Raw genomic sequence first — 21,252 nt, 5'->3', positions numbered from 1 at the left:
ATTAGCAGGTTAGAGGCAGAGTGCAAAAATGGTGCCCACCAATACTATAAAGGTAGAGGAAGAATGCAAATATGCCTCTTACCAGTGCCTTTTCTTCCCAGAGAGAACCCTAATAGTCTCCTGCACGAGCCTCAGCCAGGGCCTGTAATTGAGCCTGCAACCCAGGTGCCCTTGACTGGAATTGAACCCGGGACCCTTCAGTCTGTGGCTGATGCTCTATCCACTGAGCCAAACCAGCTTGGGCCGCACAAGCCCTTTAAGAGTGAATCTCTGTTACATCCATATGGCTCTCCTGGATGCAAACCCTGTTGTGTTTCAAAGCCAAATGTTTTGGGGGCTCATGTCTCCCAGGCAGAGTCCAAGGGTTGGGGTGCTTGATGTGGGGCACAAACCCACACTCCTCAGGGAGAAGCTCTGTATTTGTGAGCTCTCTCCTGGCCATGGGTCACTAAGCCTGGGTGGGTTTTTTAGCGAGACCTAGTATTCTGCTTCTGCTACCCGACTCGATGTGGCCCTTTTATCCTTGTTCTGAAGGAGCTGCTCAGCTAGTTTTCAGAGCACATTGTTCCATATGTAGCTATAGTTTGTCACATTCCATGTGTAGCTGGGAGGAGGAGGTAAGTTCAGATCTTCCTACGCAGACTTCTTGAACGTCCTCTCTTTGTGCTTTTTAAACTGGATGGAGAAGCACATATAAACTGGAAGTGTGAATATAATCTTAAGGAATTTACCAGTAACTTATGCTTCTTGGGCAGTCAGAATTACCTTTAAAATAGGTGCAAAGGTTAAGAATTTGCCTGTTGGCTCTGCCATACTGCTTATGCTAAAATGGTTCTGTTCTTCAGGTTGGTGAGTAAGTCAGGTGACAGATGAGCCTGAGTTAATGTATTGGTTAGAAAGTCAAGTGCGAACCTGATTTAGTGGTGGAAACCAGTGGAGCTTGATTTGGTTGTATTTTTCCTGGCTCTGTTCTAGGAATGGTCAGGCCACCGTCTCAGCACTAGCGGGTAAGAATGTATCTGGAAATAATGTTGTCTTGGTGTGCTTGTTACTTTGAGTAAAGTAGCCTCCAAGAAATATTTTTGAAAGGTCATTATTGTATTTTTTCAGGGAAAGAAATGGGACAGTGCGTTTCCAGAAGTACAAGTACATGGCTAATGTGGGCTTTTTCTCTTCCTTACTTTGACTACATGCCACCTTAAAAATTCCACCTTCATATTGATATATGGGCTTCGGGGCGCAGAATCTCCCCCTTGTGGGTTCTTGCCCTACGAAGTTTGAAGAATAAATTCGTAGACTAAAACGCTTCTTTAGTAAAAAATATGGCAGTTTATTGGAAGCATATACACACTTTGCTTGCGCAGGGTTCAGGGAAGGGGTCCCCAAATGGGAAAAACTTGCTCACTCTCTCTTAGCGGGGGGGGGGGTGGGGGGGGGGGGGAGGGAACCATCAATCCTTTTTGAGCCTCTGTCTCCGGGTTGATAAAGGCTGCAGCTCTTTGTCTCTTCAAGACCCTTTCTCATTGGACCCTTTAATATATGACCCTTGTGCTTTCTTAGTTGGTCATTCTTATGCAGAGTATCAGTTTCAAAGCCCAGAGCCCCTGTGGTGCCCCCTTTCCTCTCCCTCTTACCTTGCAACATTCCTCTATCCTCTCTGAATGTATGCTTCCTCTTGTAACATTTCTCCATCCTCTGCAAAAGTGCGATAAGCATTCTGGCGTCTTGGAGCTATCTCCTTCCCATCACTCATGCATTCCTCTCCCAGGGACCCCCCCTTTTCCCTAAAACTGCCTTTCTGTCTCTAAAATTCCTTTCAATATCATTAAATGTTCTTTGAGTAGATAGCAAATAATGATACTTTGAACTCTAAGAAAAACTTCCTTACTGGCTATCTCATTAAATAATAAGGTTGGAGTCTGAAATGGCATAAAGTAGTTACTAAAGAATTAATTTGGGGATGTAAGAAAATGTTTATTATTTAATTCATACTTCATTCTGTTGGTGGGATTTGTAACTCGGGATTGGGTCTGGAGTGGAGGACATGAGAAGACAAGGGGAATTGTGGCAGGTGTGAGGATTGCACACAAGCATTGCTGAGGTTTACTTTGCTGTCCTACACTTGTGTGACTGAGGAAGTATTTGCAGTGACAAAAAGTGTCACTTCCCAGCAAAGGCTGCTGTTGGCTCCCCCACCTTCCAGCATGATTCCTCTGGCTGCAGGTGGAGCTTGCCCTGGTCCACACAGCAGCGCACTCACTATGGCGGGGTGTGCTAAAGACAACCGCTCTCCTATTGTGGTGATCACGTCATGGCGTATATAAATATCCAACTACTATGTTGTACACCTGAAACTAATATGGTATTGTACGTCCACTGTAATTGAAAAATAAGTTAAGAAAGGAAAAAGATGGCCCCTGCCTGTTGGACAGAGCAGGAAGTGCTGAGATGCACAGAACTAACTGGGGGAAGACTGAGTTTCTCACCCATTCCCTCACACCTTCCCACCGGCCTGCCTCTATTTTTGTAGTCTCAAGGGGGGACTTGACCTTTTGAGAATCTGGAAGCTCCTAATAGGAGAATTGTCTGGATTGTAAAGGAAAGCCCTCTGCTCCACCCTCCAACGTAATGGTTCTTTCAGTGAGGAACACTTGCTTCAGGGCCTCTTTCCAACGACCTGTTATATTCTGTTCTCTTCCGCAACCATTGATGCGCAACCATTGATGCATTCCGTATGCCGGTTGAGATGTGGAGGGCATGAAGACAGTGCCCCTGCCCCAGCAACTCTCCAATTAAGATAGTAACAACAAAGCCTATTTCTTGGAATTTTTTAAAATAATTTTGTTAGGGTTAGGACTATGAAAGAATTTACAACTAAAAGAAGAGATGCAGAGAGGAAGTTTATTATACTTTCCATGAAGGGAAAGGCCCAAGTATTGCTAATCAACACAGGGCAAGAAGCAAAAGAGTGGTTTCCCCTTTTAATCCTTGATTGTTGTTAAGTAACAAGGAAGGGAGGAGGATTTTGGGTGAAGTTGAGTTTCTTTGTCTTTCAGGAGACAGTCCAGGCAGATGCCCTATTTTCCCCCCTGAGCCTGTAAAACATGCTTAGAGCAAAAGTTATGACAAGTTCAAAAAGAGCTTGTTCAAAGGGGAGGTAGGAGGGGGACTTTCTATTAACTAGAGACTCCTTGATAAGAATTATCCCTTAGTTGTAAAAAGAGGGGGTATGCAAGAACGTAGCCTTGAGAGTAGTTTATCTTGTCTTGCAGTTTGAACAGAGGAGCTGTTTAAATCAGCGGAGCTAACAACCTTGGGGTTTAATTACCAGGTGCTTCTCATAAATTGTGGAAGGCCACAAAGCAAACAAAAAGAAAGGCCTTTTTTAAGAAAGGTATTTCAAATCTGTACTTAGCAACTCTCATTTGATATCTTATATATGATTTATGCTATCCTGCTCCTGAAATATCAGTGTGGGTCAGGACCCATGCCCCATTACTTGGGGCAAGAGGCATTGAAAGGTAAGAGGAGATGGAGTAGGTTCCAAAGAGACTGTGAGAGACAGTAAGTGCTGATGCCTAGTAGTTTTGCCCAGGGGCACGAGTTAGGAAGGGGGTGCTGGAATTGTGAACCTGCCCGGATCAGGAAAATCAGCTTTGAGGTCTTTTTTCACTCCCCTGAGGCTCCTTTCCTACATTGGGTCTACTTTATGCAGCTACTTTCTTCCTTCCAGGCCTTGATACAGCATTGTGACAACGCTGCCACCTTCCTTCTTTAGTGTTTAGCTTTGGCTGCTGGTAGTCTACGCGTTCTTCAATTTTCCCTTCTAAGAATAGAATCTCAAGGCATACCCTTCACTTGATTTGAAACTAGGAGCAGATAAGCTATTTCTTGAATTCAAATTAGCCACTGATTGCTTGGTTCCTGCCCCACTACTTGGAGTAGCAAGAGAAGAACAAAAATAGTAACAGTTCTAAAATCTGTACTATGTCAAACAGGAGTGGTGAGAGTGGGCATCCCTGTCTTGTTCCTGTTCTTAGGGGAAATGGTTTTAGTTTTTGCCCATTGAGTATGATGTTAGCTGTGGGTTTATCATATATAGCTTTTATGATGTTGAGGTATGATCCTTCTATTCCCACCTTTTTGAGAGTTTTTATCAAGAAAGGGTGTTGGATTTTGTCAAATGCTTTTTCTGCATCAATTGATATGACTATGTGATTTTTATCTCTCAATTTGTTTATGTGATGTATCACATTTATTGATTTGCGGATATTGAACCATCCTTGCATTCCTGGGATAAACCCTACTTGGTCATGGTGTATGATCTTTCTGATGTACTGCTGGATCCTATTTGCTAGAATTTTGTTGAGGATTTTGGCATCTACATTCATGAGGGATATTGGCCTGTAATTCTCTTTCATTGTGTTGTCTTTATCTGGTTTTGGTATTAGGGTGATGCTGGCTTCATAGAAGGAGCTTGGAAGTGTTCCTTCCTCTTGAATTTTTTGGAATAGTCTGAGGAGGATAGGTTTTAGTTCTTCCTTGAATGTTTGGTAGAACTCTCCTGTGAAGCCATCTGGCCCCGGGCTTTTGTTTGCCGGAAGCTCTTTGATGACTGCTTCAATTTCTTCCATAGTTACTGGCATGTTGAGCTGTTTAGATTCTTCCTGATTGAGTTTTGGAAGGTTATATTTTTCTAGGAATATGTCCATTTCCTCCAGGTTGTCCAGTTTGTTGGAATAGAGTTGTTCGTAGTATTTTTTAACAATCCTTTGTATTTCGGCGGGATCTGTTGTTATTTCACCTCTTTCATTTCTGATCTTGTTTATTTGGGTCCTCTCCCTTTGCTTCTTGGTGAGCCTGGCTAGAGGTTCATCAATCTTGTTTATCCTTTCAAAGAACCAGCTCTTGGTTTTGTTGATCTTTTGTATTGTTTCTTTGGTCTCTATGTCGTTTATCTGTGCTCTGATCTTTATTATTTCCTTCCTTCTGCTTACACTGGGCTTTTCTTGTTGCTCTTTTTCTAACTCTTTGAGTTGTTGGGTTAGGTAATTTATTACCCCTGTTTCTTGTTTTTTGCAGTAGGCTTGTAGAGCTATGAACTTCCCTCTCAAGACTGCTTTCGCTGTGTCCCATAGATTTTGGATTGTAGTGTTTTCATTGTCATTTGTTGTCATGATGTTTTTTATTTCTTCTTTGATCTCTCTGGTAACCCAGTCATGGTTTAATAGCATGCTGTTTAGTCTCCATGTGTTTGATTTCTTTGGGTTGTTTTTATTGTAGTTGATTTCCAGTTTTATGCCACTGTGGTCTGAGAAGATGCTTGATATGATTTCTATCTTCTTGAATTTGAAGAGACTTTGCCTATGTCCCAACATATGGTCTATCTTTGAAAATGACCCATGTGCGCTTGAGAAGAATGTATATTCTGTGGCTTTGGGGTGAAATGTTCTGAAGATGTCAATTAATTCCATCTGGTCTAGTGAGTCATTTAGGATTGATGTTTCTTTGCTGATGTTTTGTTTAGAGGATTTGTCCAATGGTGATAGTGGGGTATTAAAGTCTCCTACTATGATTGTATTGCTGTCAATGTCTCCCTTGATATCCTCCAGGAGTTTTTTTATGTATTTGGGTGCTCCTGTATTGGGTGCATATATGTTTACCAGAGTTATTTCTTCTTGTTGGATTGCTCCCTTTAGTATTATGAAATGGCCTTCCTTATCTCTTGTTATGTCCTTCAGTTTGAGATCTAATTTGTCAGAAATAAGTATTGCTACCCCAGCTTTTTTTTCAGTTCCATTTGCCTGGAAAACCTTTTTCCATCCCTTCACCCTCAGTCTGTGTGCGTCTTTTTTTCTGAGGTGGGTTTCTTGTAGACAGCAGATATATGGGTCGTGTTTTCTTATCCAATCTGTTACCCTATGTCTTTTGATTGGGGCATTTAATCCATTTACATTTAAAGTTATTATTGATAGGTACTTATTTGTCGCCATTCCTATTCTTTACCTCTGTGTTACTTCTTCGCTTCCTGTTTCTTTCTTTCTTTCTTTCTTTTTTTTTTTTTTTTTTTTTTTTTTTACAGTAGACCCTTTAGCATTTCTTGCATTGCTGGTTTGGTGGTAATAAATTCCCTTAGTCCTTTTTTGTCTGTGAAGCTCCTGATTTCACCTTCAATTTTGATTGACAGCCTTGCTGGGTACAGTATTCTTGGATTCAGCCCCTTCCTTTGCATGACTTTGTATATTTCATTCCATTCCCTTCTGGCCTGATGAGTTTCTGTTGAGAAATCAGTTGCTAGTCTGATGGGGGTTCCTTTGTATGTAACTTTCTGTCTCTCTCTTGCTGCTTTTAAGATTCTTACTTTGTCGTTGGTGTTTGCCAATTTAATTATAATGTGCCTTGGCGTCGGTCTTTTGGGGTTCATTTTGCTTGGGACTCTGTGAGCTTCTTGGATTTGTGTGGGTTTTTTCTTCCCTATATCTGGGAAATTTTCTGTCATTATTTCTTCAAAGAGGTTTTCTATTCCTTGCTCAGCTTCCTTTCCTTCTGGAACCCCTATTATGCGGATGTTGTTTTGTTTCGTGTTGTCCCAAAGTTCCCTTAGACTCTCCTCCTGCCTTTTAATTTTTTTTTCTAGAAGTTGCTTTTCTTGGGTATTTTTTTCCATCTTGTCTTCTAGCTCACTGATGCGGTCCTCTGCTTCTTCTAGTCTACTCTTGATGCTTTCTATTGAGTTCTTTACAGCAGCGATGTCATTTTTCATTTCTTCTTGGTTCTTCTTCATTTCCTCTTGGTTCTTGCTCATATTGTCGAATTTGTCTTCCATTCTTTTCAGCCACCTTATGACCATTTCTCTGAATTCTTTTTCTGGAAGGTTGCTTGCCTCCATTTCGTTTACTTCCTTTTCTGGTGATGCCTGCTTTTCTTTCATATGCTGGCTGCTTCTTTGTCTCCCCATGGTCTCTCTTCTCTGGGTGTCTGGTTATGTAGTTCTCTCTCTCCTGGGTTGATTTAAAGGCACAAAATACAGCACTACCAGGTACAACTCACAAGGCACTGAACAGGAATGTATTCACGATATTAATAACCTCCAATAAAGGTGACCACCAGAGAAAGGCAAATTAGGTGATAGGAGAGAAAGAAGAAGAGGAAAAAAGAAAGAAAGAAAGAAAAAAAGAAAAAAGGAGTGTGAAAATGAAATTGGGAAAAGGGAAAGTAAAGAGAAAAAAAAAAGTAAGAGACAAGAAATTGACTAAGAGAGAAAGGGGAACAGACTATATATATATTGGGGATAAAACTCCAATAGAACAATCACTAATCCCAGCAAATGCCAGCAACAAGTGCCTGGGGATTAGTACAAACTACAACACCAACTAATATGGAGTGAGGCAAGGTTAAGCTGAAGCACAAAACAAACAAAAGAATAAACAAAAGAAGAATAAGCAAAACAATCTCACATAAAAAGCATAAAAATTGGATATAATCTACATTCAAGCAAACAACAACAAAAGGACAGAGATAAGGACAAGTTTATGGATAACTCAGACAGCGAAGGGAGAGGTGTATGTGGACTTGGAGCAGGGGATTGGAGATTAGATATGTAAGTAGGGTGAAATTTTAACAAGGGGTAAACAGAAAGAATAGGGAAAATCTAAAGCAGTAAAAGGGTAAGACAAACAGGACACTGAAAAGGGGGAGGTTAGGAAGAGAGTGATGGCCTAAAGGTAGAATCTGGCCTTTGCTTTGATGATAGGCACAGACAATACTCATGTAAGATGTTTGACTTTTTCTTCTTTAATCTCTTTGTATTATACAGCTTCACCCAGAAATACCCACCAGTAAAATTTTTATCCGAAAAGGATCGTAAAAGAATTTTGGTAAGTTTGCATATCTGATTAATATTTGTGGTATTAAGGAATTTGCTTTCTAAATCGAGTTTTAATTCACACAACATAAAATTCACCCTTAGAGAATATACAGTTCAGTGGTTTACCATACACAGAGTATGTTCACAAAGCTGCAAACAGCACCATGTTCTAATTCTAGAATATTTTCATCATGCCAAAAAGAAATTTCTCCATGCTCATTAGTAGTCATTTTCCATACTTCTTCCTCCCCCCCCCCACCCCACCCCCCGTAACTCCTGGCAACCACTAAAATCACTTCCTATCTTTATGGCTTTTCTTGATTTGGACATTTCATATGAACAAAATGATGGAATATGTGGTCTTTAGTATCTAATTTCTTAAACTTAGAATAATTTTTCCAAGGTTCATCCATGCTGTAGCATGAATTAGTACTTCATTCCTGAACAATATCCCACTGTATGAATGTACCACATTTTGTTTATCTATTTATCAGTTGATGGCATTTGGGGTTTCTACTTTGAATAATGCTTCTTTGAACATAATGTGTACACGTATTGGTGAGGACATAGGTTTTCAGTTCTTTTCAGTATGTACCTATGAGTGGAATTGCTGGGTGTATCACTTTTTGAGGAAATGTCAAACTCTTCCAAAGCAGTGGTTTTTAAAACCTTTTCTGGATCACAGACCACGTTAAGGGGAGAGAGAGAGAGAAACATCGATGTGAAAGAGATACATCAACTGGTTGCCACCTGCACATGCCCTGACTAAACCCAGGTACATGTCCTTGACTGGGGATTGAGCCCCGAGACCCTTCCGTGTGAGGGCTGGCGCTATGACCACTGAGCAACACCAGCCAGGGCTCTTCAAGCATCTACACTAATAAAAGAGAAGTATGCAAATTGACCATACCTCCACAACACCCATCAGCCAATCAGGAGTGAGTATGCAAATTAACCCAACAAAGATGGCAGGTTAATTTGCATATGCAGGCGTAAAGCGGCTAGGCGGGCTGGACACCTACTATGAGGGGGAGGGCAGGAGGTGGAGGGAGCTACAGGAGTGGTGCTCCGCCGGGAGCGAGGACTTACAGGCTCCCGGGCAGCTGGGAGCGAGGACTTGCAGGCTCCTGGGTGGCCGGGGGCGAGGACTTGCAGGCTCCCGGGCAGCCTGCCGAGCTTGGGGTGGAGCTGTTGCCCTGTGAGTGGGACCTGGGTGGAGGAAGGGAGCTTCCAGACGGCTGGGAGCGAAGCCAGGGGAAGGAAGGCCTATTCTTGCACAAATCTTCGTGCAACAGGCCTCTAGTCTATCTAATAATAGGGTAGTATGCAAATTGGTCGGGACACTGTCACAGTTAAGCCCTATCATCAGGCTGCGTGCGCAGCAGGCGAGGGTGGGTGGGGACTTGCAGGGTGGGGGGCGGGGACTTGCAGCGTTGGGGACGCAATGGCAGCTGCCGCTTGCCCAGGGCCGGACTGGGGCTCAGGCAAGTCGCCGATGGCTGCTGCCGCTGCGAGGGCCCTAGGCTCAAGCAATGAGTGCTGGGCGAGGCTCAGGCAAACCGCAGTGGCTGCGAAGGCCAAGGCTCAGGCAGCCTCGCGGCTGGCAGTAGCAGCAGCAGAGGTGTGATGGGGGCGTTGCCTTCCCCTGATCTCCTGGAGCCAGAGGCAGCAGCAGCAAGGGGGTGATGGGGGTGATGCCTTTCCCTGATCAGCCAGTCACCTCAGTAGGACATCCCCTGAGGGCTCCCAGACTGTGAGAAGGGGCAGGCTGGGCTGAGGGACAACCCCCCCAGCCCAGTGCATGAATTTTGTGCACCAGGCCTCTAGTATTTGTGATGGTTGTTTTGAGGAACTTTGTTAAATTCATCATCCGGTCCTTACACAGGCAGTGTTTGTTGGCTGTGTGTTTTTCTGTGCAGGTCACGTATTCCTGTTTCTTTGCTGATTGCATACTTTTGTATAAAATTGGACCTTTTATGTAGTATACTGTAGCAAGTCTGGATACTCTTCCCCTCTCCCCGGGAGACTAGTTTTATTTTTGTTTGGTTCTGTGTTTGTTTAGTGACTTGACTGGTCTGTTTTAGTGACATCTGTGTCCCCTGAATTGTGAAGCTCCGTGGATGCCCCTTAGAGAGCACAGACTTGGGCATGGACACACTCACCCTGGATGTCAGTGGTTCTAGCAGAGTTCTTACTAGTACTGACCATCTCATTCCCTGATGTCGCTGTTAAGCCGTCTGCCTTGTGTGGTGTCACACCAATTGTTAGGCCCCAGTAATTGCCAGTTGAGTGAACTGTTCTTTCAACAATGCTTTGAGTTATAAATTTCTCCTCGTCTGGTACATTAAATTCTGGCCCCTTTGCAGAGGTGGATTTTGAGGCCAGTTTTGAGGTTTGCTCTGACCCCAGGAGGGCTCTTAGATGTCTCTTCCTCTGGATCTTCCTATTGAACTTGCTGACTTGTGGTTTAGCTTGTCCTCATAGAGCTACCAGCCTTTGTATTGCTTACCACCCCATCTCCACTGTTTTGAGAGCACCCTTATGCTTGAACTTCCCTATACTCTCTTTCACATAGAGTTGATTTTGGGGGGCAACTCTGGAGCTCTCTTTGTGTATTGACTGCCCCTGCCCTTGGGGATACCTCAGCCACTGCTCTGGAGCTGGGAGGTAATAACACTGCTCTTTACAGGCCAGGAGCTGGGCAGGTGCAGAGGCCCCATCTTCTCGACTGGCCTCTCTCAGCTTGGAATCTCCACCTATGAGCAAACAGGGACAAGGTGACCAGTCTCATTGGTCACAGCCTGCCGAGCTTGGGGTGGAGCTGCTGCCCTGTGAGTGGGACCTGGGTGGAGGAAGGGCTCTTCGCCACCTGGCTCGCTTACCAGGAATTTAGCCTCTGGCTCACAGCTGGAGGGGATGAGAGGTGCTGGTGGCTGCCTTCCTAGTGAGATTCCATCTTTTGACTGGGAGCTCCATTTTTTTTTTTGCCACGCCCGCCACTCTCCCACTGTGAACTATGGGTGTGGAAGGTTGAAGCGGGGAGCGAGCCATGGCATAAGTGTCACAGACTCTTACTGAATTTTAATACATTTTCTTGCATAAATGTTTCTTCATTTGTTGTATACTCTTGTGACAATTTCTAGAGACTTTAAATGGTTGTTGTTGTTTTTTTTAAATCCTTATCTGAGGATATGTTTATTGATTTTATTTTAGAGAAAGGAAGGGGGAGAGAAAGAAAAATCAATGTGAGAGAGAAAATTGATTGGTTGGTTGCCTCTCCTATGTGCCCCAACTAGAGAATAAACCCACAGCTAGGTAAGTACCTTGACTGGGACTCAAACCCACGACCTTTGGTGCATGGGATAGTGCTCCAACCAAATGAGCCACCTGACCAGGTGGTTTGTTTGTTTGTGTTTTTTTTATGTATATATTTTAATTGATTCAGAGAGGAAGGGAGAGGGAGAGAGATAGAAACATCCATGTTGCGAGAGAATCATTGATTGGCTGCCTTCTGCACACCCCACACTGGGGATTGAGCCTGCAACCCAGGCACGTGCCGTTGACCGGAATTGAACCTGGGACCCTTTAGTCTGCAGGCCGATGCTCTATCCACCAAGCCAAACCAGCTAGGGCTGGTTTGTTTGTTTTTAATGAATTTTTACCAGTTATGGTGATTTTGCTGGGGAACAGGTCTACAGAGCACCTCACACTACCATTCTGGAAAAATGTCTTATCTGTGACCTTGATATATAAAGGGTTAGTACACAAGGTTGTTTCTTGTTTTTCCACCCATCGTCCAGATTGTAGGAGTATGTACCCCAAACACCAAAGTCACACTCCTGAGTCAATATTAAATCTGTTTCTCCCACATAAATAGTTACAGAAGGTCTCTTGCCTTTAGATGGCTTACATAAATCTCACCCTGAGCAGTTCTAAAGTCTATTCCATTGTACACCCATCATCACATCAAAAATGTTTATGCATTTAAGTTTGAATTAAGGACTTATCAGCATCTTCAGCTGCAGAGGAAAGATAATTCTATTCTTTTTGTGTCACTGTGATCAGAAAGTATGATGTTCTGCACTAATTTATGATCCTGCACAGTCTTCAAAGGTTATTATTACTATTTCCATGTGGGATGCTCTGACTGGCAATGCTGAGAATTACTGGATTTATTTCACTCTACACATAACCACAATAAGTGGACTCAGTGTTTTTCATTCATCTGCCACCTCATAGGTTAAGTCACTTTGGTGCCTGAGTCTGGCATACTGTGGTGAAATTTAAAAGTCTTGTCAGTAATTGTTGAAGCATCACAACAAAGACAGGGTTTTGTTTGAAAAGTTTTTGCTGGTTTACTAAGCAGCATGACTTTGAATGCTGACCTTGAATTAGATCACTTTAGTTGCCAGTTAATTCCCGCAAGAGCAAGAATTACAAGCACATATAGATGAGCTCATAAACTGCAGAGCCATGCCAATCTGTGTAAGAGGTCTACATCTCTTCTTCCCACTGTCTCCTGGCGATTAGATTAGCTCCTTGTTATTCAGGGGTACGCCTGGGCTTGGTGATCAGTCTTCCTGAGCGAGCTTCCTAAGTGGTACGCTTCCGCCAGCTTTGTTTCTATTTTAAATGCTTGCTTAATGGGCTGAAGTTCATTAGGAAAGCCATTATAACCATCCAGCTATGTTACATAAATCTTTTAGTATTTTAGATAGAAAGGCATTGTTCAAGAAAAACAGTTCAAGTCTATTTTAAACAACACTAAGGTGCTTCCAGCAGTTTTATGTTCTTCCTAAAACTAGGGAAGTGTTGGAGGTGATCATGTATAATTTAATACATGGTCTGCATTTCTGAGATAGAGTTAGCATGGCACAGAACATCTTATTTAACAACAGTTGCACATAGATATAGTTACAGTAGAAGAGGTTACATTTCCTTTAAAAAGGTGTAATTTTTCTCATTTCAAAACTGTGGAAAACATGAGAAATGCAATCAAATAAAGGTAAAGTAAAATGAATTCTCACCTAGTGGTGAACCAATTTGAAGTTTAGTTATTTTTTCAGAAAATTCTCTGTTCAAATCTATATAGCAGACTATAGGAGTGCTAAAGCTAAAACATAAACTGTACAGATGGACAGGTAGTGGGGAGAACATGGAATTAAGACTGTGGGCTTATATATCACTAGAGGCCTGGTGCACGAAATTTGTGCATGGGGATGGGGGGGGGGGGTCCCTTAGCCCGGCCTGCACCCTCTTGCAATCTGGGACCGCTGGCTCCTAACTGCTTGCCTGCCTGATTGCCCCTAACCACTCTGCCTGCCTGCCTGATAGCCCCTAACCCTTCTGCCTGCCTTCTTGATCACCCCTAACCACTCGCCTGCCTGCCTGATAGCCCCTAACCCTTCTGCCTGCCTGCCTGATCACCCCTAACCCCTCTGCTTGCCTGCCTGATTGCCCCTAACCACACTGCCTGCCTGCCTGATCACCCCTAACCACTCGCTTGCCTGCCTGATCGTCCCTAGCTGCTCGCCTGCCTACCTGATCGCCCCTAACCGCCTCTGCCTCGGCCCCTGCTGTGGCAGCTTTGTCCAGAAGGACGTCTGGAAGATCGTTTAGCTGTCCGGTCTAATTAGCATATCACGCTTTTATTATTATAGATTAGTAGTGATCATGGATATTGGTCAAAACCTCAGTTCCTCTGGATCCACCTCTAAACAGAGGGACTTAGAAAATGGTGCTCTCAGTTAAAGAATGAGTGTAGCTGATGGAAAGCTGTTGGAGTATCAGGATTTTCTAACCCTTCATACTCTAATCCATATTTGTGTTTCCATCAGAAACACATGTCAATACCTAATCAGTGGTTGACACACCATTCTTCTTAAGGCAGGCAGTACCCCAGCTGCTCCCCAAAATCTACCTTTTCCACCCAGAACAGCCAATTCTTATCTGTGATAAACCTGGATGTGTGTCATATTTTATTTGAACAGGACTTCATGCAAATTAACTGTTCTAAAAGTATAGACCTAGGTCTTTTAGTACTTTTTATTTTAGGTAAAAATAATTCTTTTTTTTCCTACTGTAAATTTTTTCGCTTTGGAAGAAGGGCATGAGATGGATGCAAGTTTTAATGGAGAGAAGGAAGAGTGGGAAAGTAGGACAGAGAAGCGTCCTATCATACGTCTGTTTTCGAGTATATTTTTTTCACTGCCACCTCCCATGAAATATGCTTTGAAATATGCTTTGTCTAGCCCTTCAGTACACCACTTCATTTGAATAAAGTCTTTTTATTAGTTAAAAAAATTTTTAAATGTAACTTTTCCATTGTTATGGCGTAAGTTTTAGAACAATTGTTGCTGCTCTCCCGTCCCCTACAAGCTCTCACAGCCGCACCATTTCTATGTTTGCCTTCCTGCTCAGACAGTGCTCAGACAGTGGAACTTGTGCATTTAGGGCTTTGGTCTGCAAACAGCATCTATTGTTCATTAATTTGTTCTTATGAACAATTTGAAAGATACTAATTTTTCATGGGGTTCTTGAGTCCATTTTAAATATCATTTTGCTAATCATTTAAAAAAAAAAGTAATTCTGAAACTTGGCAGGAGTCATATTAGAACTATATAAGTGATGGTCAGCATCCCATTCATTATAAAACATGAACATTTTTTTGTGTTTTTTAAATCGAGATATATTTGACATACAACATTGTGTAAATTTAAGGTGTACAACATATTGATTTCACACATTTATATTGCATTATGGCTGCCATTGTAGCGTTAACTTACACCTCTATCTTGTCGCAGAGTTGTCATTTCTTCTAGTGTTGGCAACAAATTAAGATCTGGTCTCTTGCTAGTTTAGTGTTTATATGACAGTTCTGTTGTTTATAATCCCAGGATTTACTTACCTAGTAGTTGCAAGTTTGTACCCTAAACCACATCTCCTGTCCTCCCCTCCCTGGTAGCCACCATTGTACTCTGACCTTTACGTTGCAAGCGGAGTGAAAGCAGTGTTGATCTTCCTCTGCCTGGCTCATTCAGCAGGACACCCTCCAGGTGTGCCCATGGCTCCGCAGGGCCAGGACTTCCCTTCCCTTAGGGCTGGATATTCTGCACGTACACCACGCCGCGGGCATCTTTGTGTGTTCCTCCACGCACTGAAAGTTAGGTCTATATCTTGGCTGTCTGGAATAATGTTTCAACAAGAACCTTTTAAGAATGTAAAATTTTCTGTCAAAGATGACATTTTGAAACTTGTAATTACTACTTTTCTGATTTATTTACTGGGTGGTAGTTGCAGTTTTCATTGTTTGGGAGCTGACTGATGGTGTGCCCTCTTGCCCTGGAGTGAGCAGTAAGGATGCTGGTCTAAAGCCTTTGCCACCTTCCTTCTTCCCCTGGGCCTGAGGACGTCCTCAGTTGTGGCTGCCCCAGAAATATGTCTTATTGAAGTTGATTGTCCCCATTCTCTTGTGCTTTCTCTGGGATGTCCCACACGCTGCAGATAACTGGAGGAGCAGGCTTCGTGGGCTCCCATCTCACTGACAAGCTCATGATGGATGGCCATGAAGTAACTGTGGTGGATAACTTCTTCACTGGCAGGAAGAGAAACGTGGAGCACTGGATCGGCCATGAGAACTTTGAGCTGATCAACCACGATGTGGTGGAGCCCCTCTACATTGAAGGTGAGTGCCACTGTGCCCTGTTGTCATCAGAGCCTGGCGGGTAAGCTATCCAACTCGGCCCCATCCAGTTTGTGTTGCGTTTTGTGCTTGATTGGTAGTCTCGTGCACAAGACACCAGTCTAGTTCCTGTGATAAAGAATGGTTATGACAGAGTGAGTATCTGATTTCACTTTTACATAGTCCTCCTGGTTTTGAACTTCATGGCCTATAGAAGTGGGGCTTGTGTCATACACATCTGTCTAACAGGTCTGATGCCTACCCACCCATGAGAACTTACTTCTAGCTTTCTATGGGAAGGTTAGCTGACCTAGAATGCTGAACTCATAATGAAATTTCACATATAAAAGTCTAAAGCTGACTGATAATTTGGACACTTCTAGGAATTATGGTGTGGGAGCTACAGTGGGTTGGATGGTGACACCCCCCCCCCCAAAAAAAAGATATATTCACATCTCTTTTTTTTGTTTTATCCTCACCCAAGAATATGTTCTTATTGATTTTTAGAGAGAAAGGAAGGGAGGGAGGGAGAAAGAAAAAAACATAGATATGTGAGAGAAACATTGATTCGTTTCTTCCAGCACTCCCCCTGACCAGGAGTCAAATCTGCAACCTTTTTGGTGAAAGTAGGTTAATAATAATAATAGTAAATAAGACAATAAATAATAATACAAGAATAAATTTTTTTGCATGCTCACAACTGTAAACCTACTTTTGTCCACCCCTGAATGTGGAAAAAGAATCGTGCTATGGCCTGCCCAAAGTTCCAGGGCTGTTAAGCAACTGAGCCAGAATCCAGCCTTAGGTTGACTCCAAAGCTTGTAAGCATATGCTCCTTCTCCTGCAGCATAGTGTATGTAGCCTTCTGCTTTTCCCATATCAAATCCCGAGCATTTTCCCATGTTGGTAGAATGTATCTTGGGCCATTTTAATTGCTTAACAGTGTTATTATATGGCTATACCATGGTTTATTTGTAATTGTATTCTTATTTAAATTTCTCCAGGGTTTTATTATAAATATGTTTGAATTTTATTTCCTCAATAAAGAATCTATATATGAACTGTGCCGAATACTAATGTCTTTTTTGTCATTTGGTAGTGTCCATTTCACTAATATATTAGTAACACTGAGCATTATCTTAAAAAAATATATTAACAAAAATAATTTGATAGAAAAATCCATGGCTTGAGGTATATTTTTTTTTGTTACTAAAAAGATTAGACTTTCTTACATGTTAATTCATACAAGAAATCTAAATCTCTTTTGCTTTTTTTAAAAATTTTGCTTTTAGTTTGACACTGTCTTGCACTAGAGATTGAGAGGCATAGCAGATCTACCTGAAACATAGTCACAAACCCAAACAGGCACCCAAAATGAAAGAACAAGAGAATTCTCCTGAAAAAGGGATAAATGAAATGGAGATAAGAAATTTATCATTTATAGAGTCAGAATAATAATGGTAAAGATGCTCAACAGCACAAGAGAAGATATAGTAACTGTGAAAACAGAAATATAGAATGACATAGCACAAATAAAGAACATATTGGAAGGAATACACCGCAGACTAGGAGAAGCTGAGGATCGGATCAGTGAATTGGAAGACAGGGTAGAAAAAAATCACTCAAATCAGAGAACCAAAAAAAAAGCAACACAGGAGGACTGCTTAAGGGAGCCGTGGGACAACATGGAACATAACAATAGGCGAATAGCAGGTGTTCCAGAAGAGACAAGGAGGAAAGGATAGAGAATGTGTTTGAAGAAATAATGGCAGAAAACTTCCCTAATCTGGTGAAGGAAAGAGTCACACAAGTTCAGGAGGCACAGAGAACCCCAAACAAGAAGAACCCAAAACAGACCCATGCCCAGACATATAACAATTAAAATGCCAAATATTAAAGACAAAGAGAGAATCTTAAAGGCATCAAGAGAAAAGCAAACTGTTACCTGCAAACGAGCTCTCATAAATCTGTCATCTGATTTGTCATCAGAAATTCTACAGGCCAGAAGGGAATGGCGTGAAGTACTAATCCAGCAAAGCTATCAATCAGAATAGACGTTGAAATAAAGAGTTTCCCAGACAAAAAGTAAAAGGCTAAAGGAGTTCACCACCACCAAGCCAGCATTACAAGAAATGCTGAAGAAACTGCTGTAATGAGAAGGAGAGAGAGAAACCTAGCCATACAGAATTAAAATGGCAATAAAGAAGTACCTATCAATAATAACCTTAAATGTATATGGATTTAATGCTCCAATAAAAAGGCATAGGGTAGCTGAATGGTTTTGTAAACATGACCCAACTATATGCTGTCTACAAGAGACCCACCTCAGAACAAAAGACTCACATAGGATGAGAGTGAAGGGACGGGGGAAATTTTTTTTCCATGCAAATGGAAAAGAAAAAAGCTAGAGTAGCAATACTCATATTCAACAAAATAGACTTCAAAATGAAGGCCATCACAAGAGACAGCATAGGTCACTACATAATACTAAAGGGATCGATACTCTGGTAAACATATATGCACCCAATATTGGAGCCCCTAAATATATTTTAAAACTTCTAGAGGACTTTAAGGGAGAGATTGACAACAATACAATCATAGTAGGGGACTTTAATACCCTGCTGACTTCACAGGATAGATCTTCCAGACAAAATATTAACAAGGAAACAGTGACCCTAAAGGACATACTGGACCAGATGGATTTAATTGACATTCATAGGACATTTCATTCCAAAGCTGCAGAATATACATTCTTCAGTGCACATGGGTTCACGAAAATAGACCTCATGTTAGTACACAAAACAAGTATCTACAAGTTCAAGAAGATGGAAATCATGTGAAGCATCTTCTTAGATCACAGAGGAATGAAATTAGAAATCAACTATAGTAAAAACACCCAAAAACATTCAAAAACATGGAGGCTAAATAGCATGTTATTAAACAATGAATTGGTTACCAATGAGATCATGAAAGAAATGAAAAAAAAAAAAAAAAACTTCCTGGAAACAAATGAAAATAAACACACAACAACCCCAAATCTCTGGGACACAGCAAAAGCAGTCCTGAGAGGGAAGTTCATAGCACTATAGACCTACCTCAAAAAAAACAAGAAAAAATAATAAATTATCCCTACAACTTAAAGAACTAGAAAGAGAACAACAAGAAAAGCCCAGAATAAGTAGAAGGAAGGAAATAATAAAGATTAAAACTGTAGTTAATGGCATAGACACTAAAAAAAAGCAATACAAAAAAAAAAAAATCAGTGAAACCAAGAGCTGGTTCTTTGAAAGGATAAACAAAATTGATAAGCCATTAGCCAAACTCATCAAGAAACAGAGAGGACCCAAATAAATCAGAAACGAAAGTGGAAAAGTACCCACTGACCCCACAGAAATACCAAGGATTGTAAGAAAATACTATGAACAACTGTATGCCAACAAGCTGGACAGTGTGGATATAACGGAAAAATTCATAGAAAAATACAATATATGTTACAAGATCTGTATATTGCACCATATGCCCACCATCCCAAGTCAAAATTTCTGTCACCATATATTAGGTCCCCCATCTCCCCCCTCTCATTTTCCTCTGGCAACCACTACAGTGCTGTTTGTGTTCATAAATTTCAGTTTTATATTCCACATATGAGGGAAATCATATGGTTCTTAGGTTTTTCTGATTGACTTATTTCACTTAGTATAGTGTTCTCAAGGTCTATTCATGTTGCAAATGGCACTATTTTGTCCTTTCTTATGGCTGAGTAGTATTTCATTGTGTATAGGTACAACTTCTTTTTTATCTAGTCATCTATTGCGGGACATGTTGTTTGTTCCCATGTCTTGGCACTGTGAATAATGTTGCAGTGAACATATATGTGTACATATCTTTGCAAGTACATGATTTCGAGGTTTTAAGGTATGTACCTAAGAGTGGGATTGCTGGGTCATATGGTAGCTCTATTCTTCATTTTTTTTGAGGAATCCCCAGACTGCTTTCCATAGTGCTTTACCAGGCTACATTCCCACCAGCTGTAGTGAGGGTTCCCTTTTCCCCACAACCCCTCCAACACTTGTTATTGCTTGTCTTGTTGATAATGGCCACTCTATAACAGGTGTGAGGTGGTATCTCATTGTAGTTTTGATTTGCATTTCCCTGATTGCCAGTGAGGTTGAACATCTTTTCATATATCTATTGGCTGTTCATATGTCTTCTTGGGAGAGGTGTATTTTCAGGTCCTCTGCCCACCTTTTGATTGGGTTATTTGTTTAGTGTTGAGTTTTATGAGTTCTTTGTATATTTTGAAAATTAAACCTTTGTTGGAGCTACTGTTTGCAAATATCATCCCCCAGTTGGTTGGCTGCTTGTTTGTTTTGTTGTCCGTTTACTTTGCTGTGCAAAAGCTTTTTAGTTTGATATATCCCATTCATTTGTTTTTGCCTTTACTTTACTTGCCTTTGGGGTCAAGTTTATAAAATGTTCTCTATGACCCATGGCCATAAGTTTGGTACTTGTATTTTTTTCTATGCAATTATTTTTTGGGTCTTATATTTAAGTCTTTGATCCATTTTGAGTTAATTTTTGTAACTGGGGATAAAATGTAATCCAGTTTCATTCATTTGCATGTGGCTTTCCAATTTTCCCAGCACCATTTATTGAAAAGATTATCTTTACTCCAATGTGTGTTTCTGGCTCCTTTGTCAAAAATTATCTGCCCATATATATGTGGTTTTGTAGCTGGGCTCTCTATTCTGTTCCATTGATCTGTGTGTCTGTTTCTCTGCCAATACCATGCTGTTTTGATGATTGCAGCTCTGTAGCATAATTTGAAGTCAGGTAGTGTGATACCTCCAGCTTTGTTCTTTCTTCTCAGTATTGCTTTGGCCATTCGGGGTCTTTTGTGGTTCCATACAAATCTGATGATTTTTTTTTTGTTCTATTTCTTTAAAAAATGACATTGGGATTTTGATAGGGATTGCATTAAATCTGTATATTGCTTTGGGTAATGTGGCCATTTTAACTATGTTGATTTTTCCAACCCATGAACACAGGATATTTTTTCCATTTCTGATAATTAGTGCAAATGTATTTTTCTTATGATTTTCTTAATAACATTTTCTTTTTTTCAAGCTTACTATATTATAAGAATAGAGTATATGCCCTGACTGGATGGCTCAGTTTGTTGAAGTGTCATCCTGTACACAAAAGGTTGTAGGTTTCCTGGTCAGGTAGTGTATAGGAGGCAATCAATTAATGTCTCCCTCTCACACTGATGTTTCTCTCTCTCCCTTCCTGTGTCTCGAAAAATCAATAAAAACATATTGGCAGGTGTTTTTTAAAACAAAGAATATAGTATATACTGTGTTTTTTCATTTTATTTTTTATTAGATAAATAATTTCTGAACAGTCACTGTATTTATTGAATAATTGCTGAATGTCCTATGTTCTTTTCAGTTATTCATTCTTTCATTCAATAGATATTGAAGAACTATCTCCATTTTTAAGGATACTAGCTTAACATGGAGGCTGACATGCTTGGAAGGTGAAATAAAAAGAGAGAGTTTGATAACCAAAGGAGAGATCTGTATTACAGCTCTTATAAGTCAGTGAAAGAGTGTATGAGTGAGTGCAGCTTGTTCACGGAGGGAACAATAAGTAGTCAGAAAGTCTTCTTGCCTGCTAATATGATTTAATATACTAACATGTT

At 41.1% G+C, this 21,252-nt stretch overlaps 1 protein-coding gene across 3 annotated transcripts in view; it reads left to right on the top strand.

The window, feature by feature from the left end:
* Positions 1-21,252, top strand: part of UXS1 (UDP-glucuronate decarboxylase 1) — a 134,556-nt gene that overhangs the window by 76,333 nt on the left and 36,971 nt on the right. For all 3 annotated transcript variants that reach the window (XM_080684073.1, XM_080684074.1, XM_080684076.1), the window contains 2 exons: positions 7,817-7,877; positions 15,371-15,551. In XM_080684073.1, the coding sequence (XP_080540199.1) occupies positions 7,817-7,877; positions 15,371-15,551 (242 nt within the window). The remainder of the gene's footprint in view (positions 1-7,816; positions 7,878-15,370; positions 15,552-21,252) is intronic.

This window comes from Plecotus auritus (genome assembly GCF_963455305.1).
Source record: "Plecotus auritus genome assembly, chromosome: 8".
Classification (NCBI taxonomy): Eukaryota; Metazoa; Chordata; class Mammalia; order Chiroptera; family Vespertilionidae; genus Plecotus; species Plecotus auritus.
This window is presented reverse-complemented; position numbering and strand designations above follow the sequence as displayed.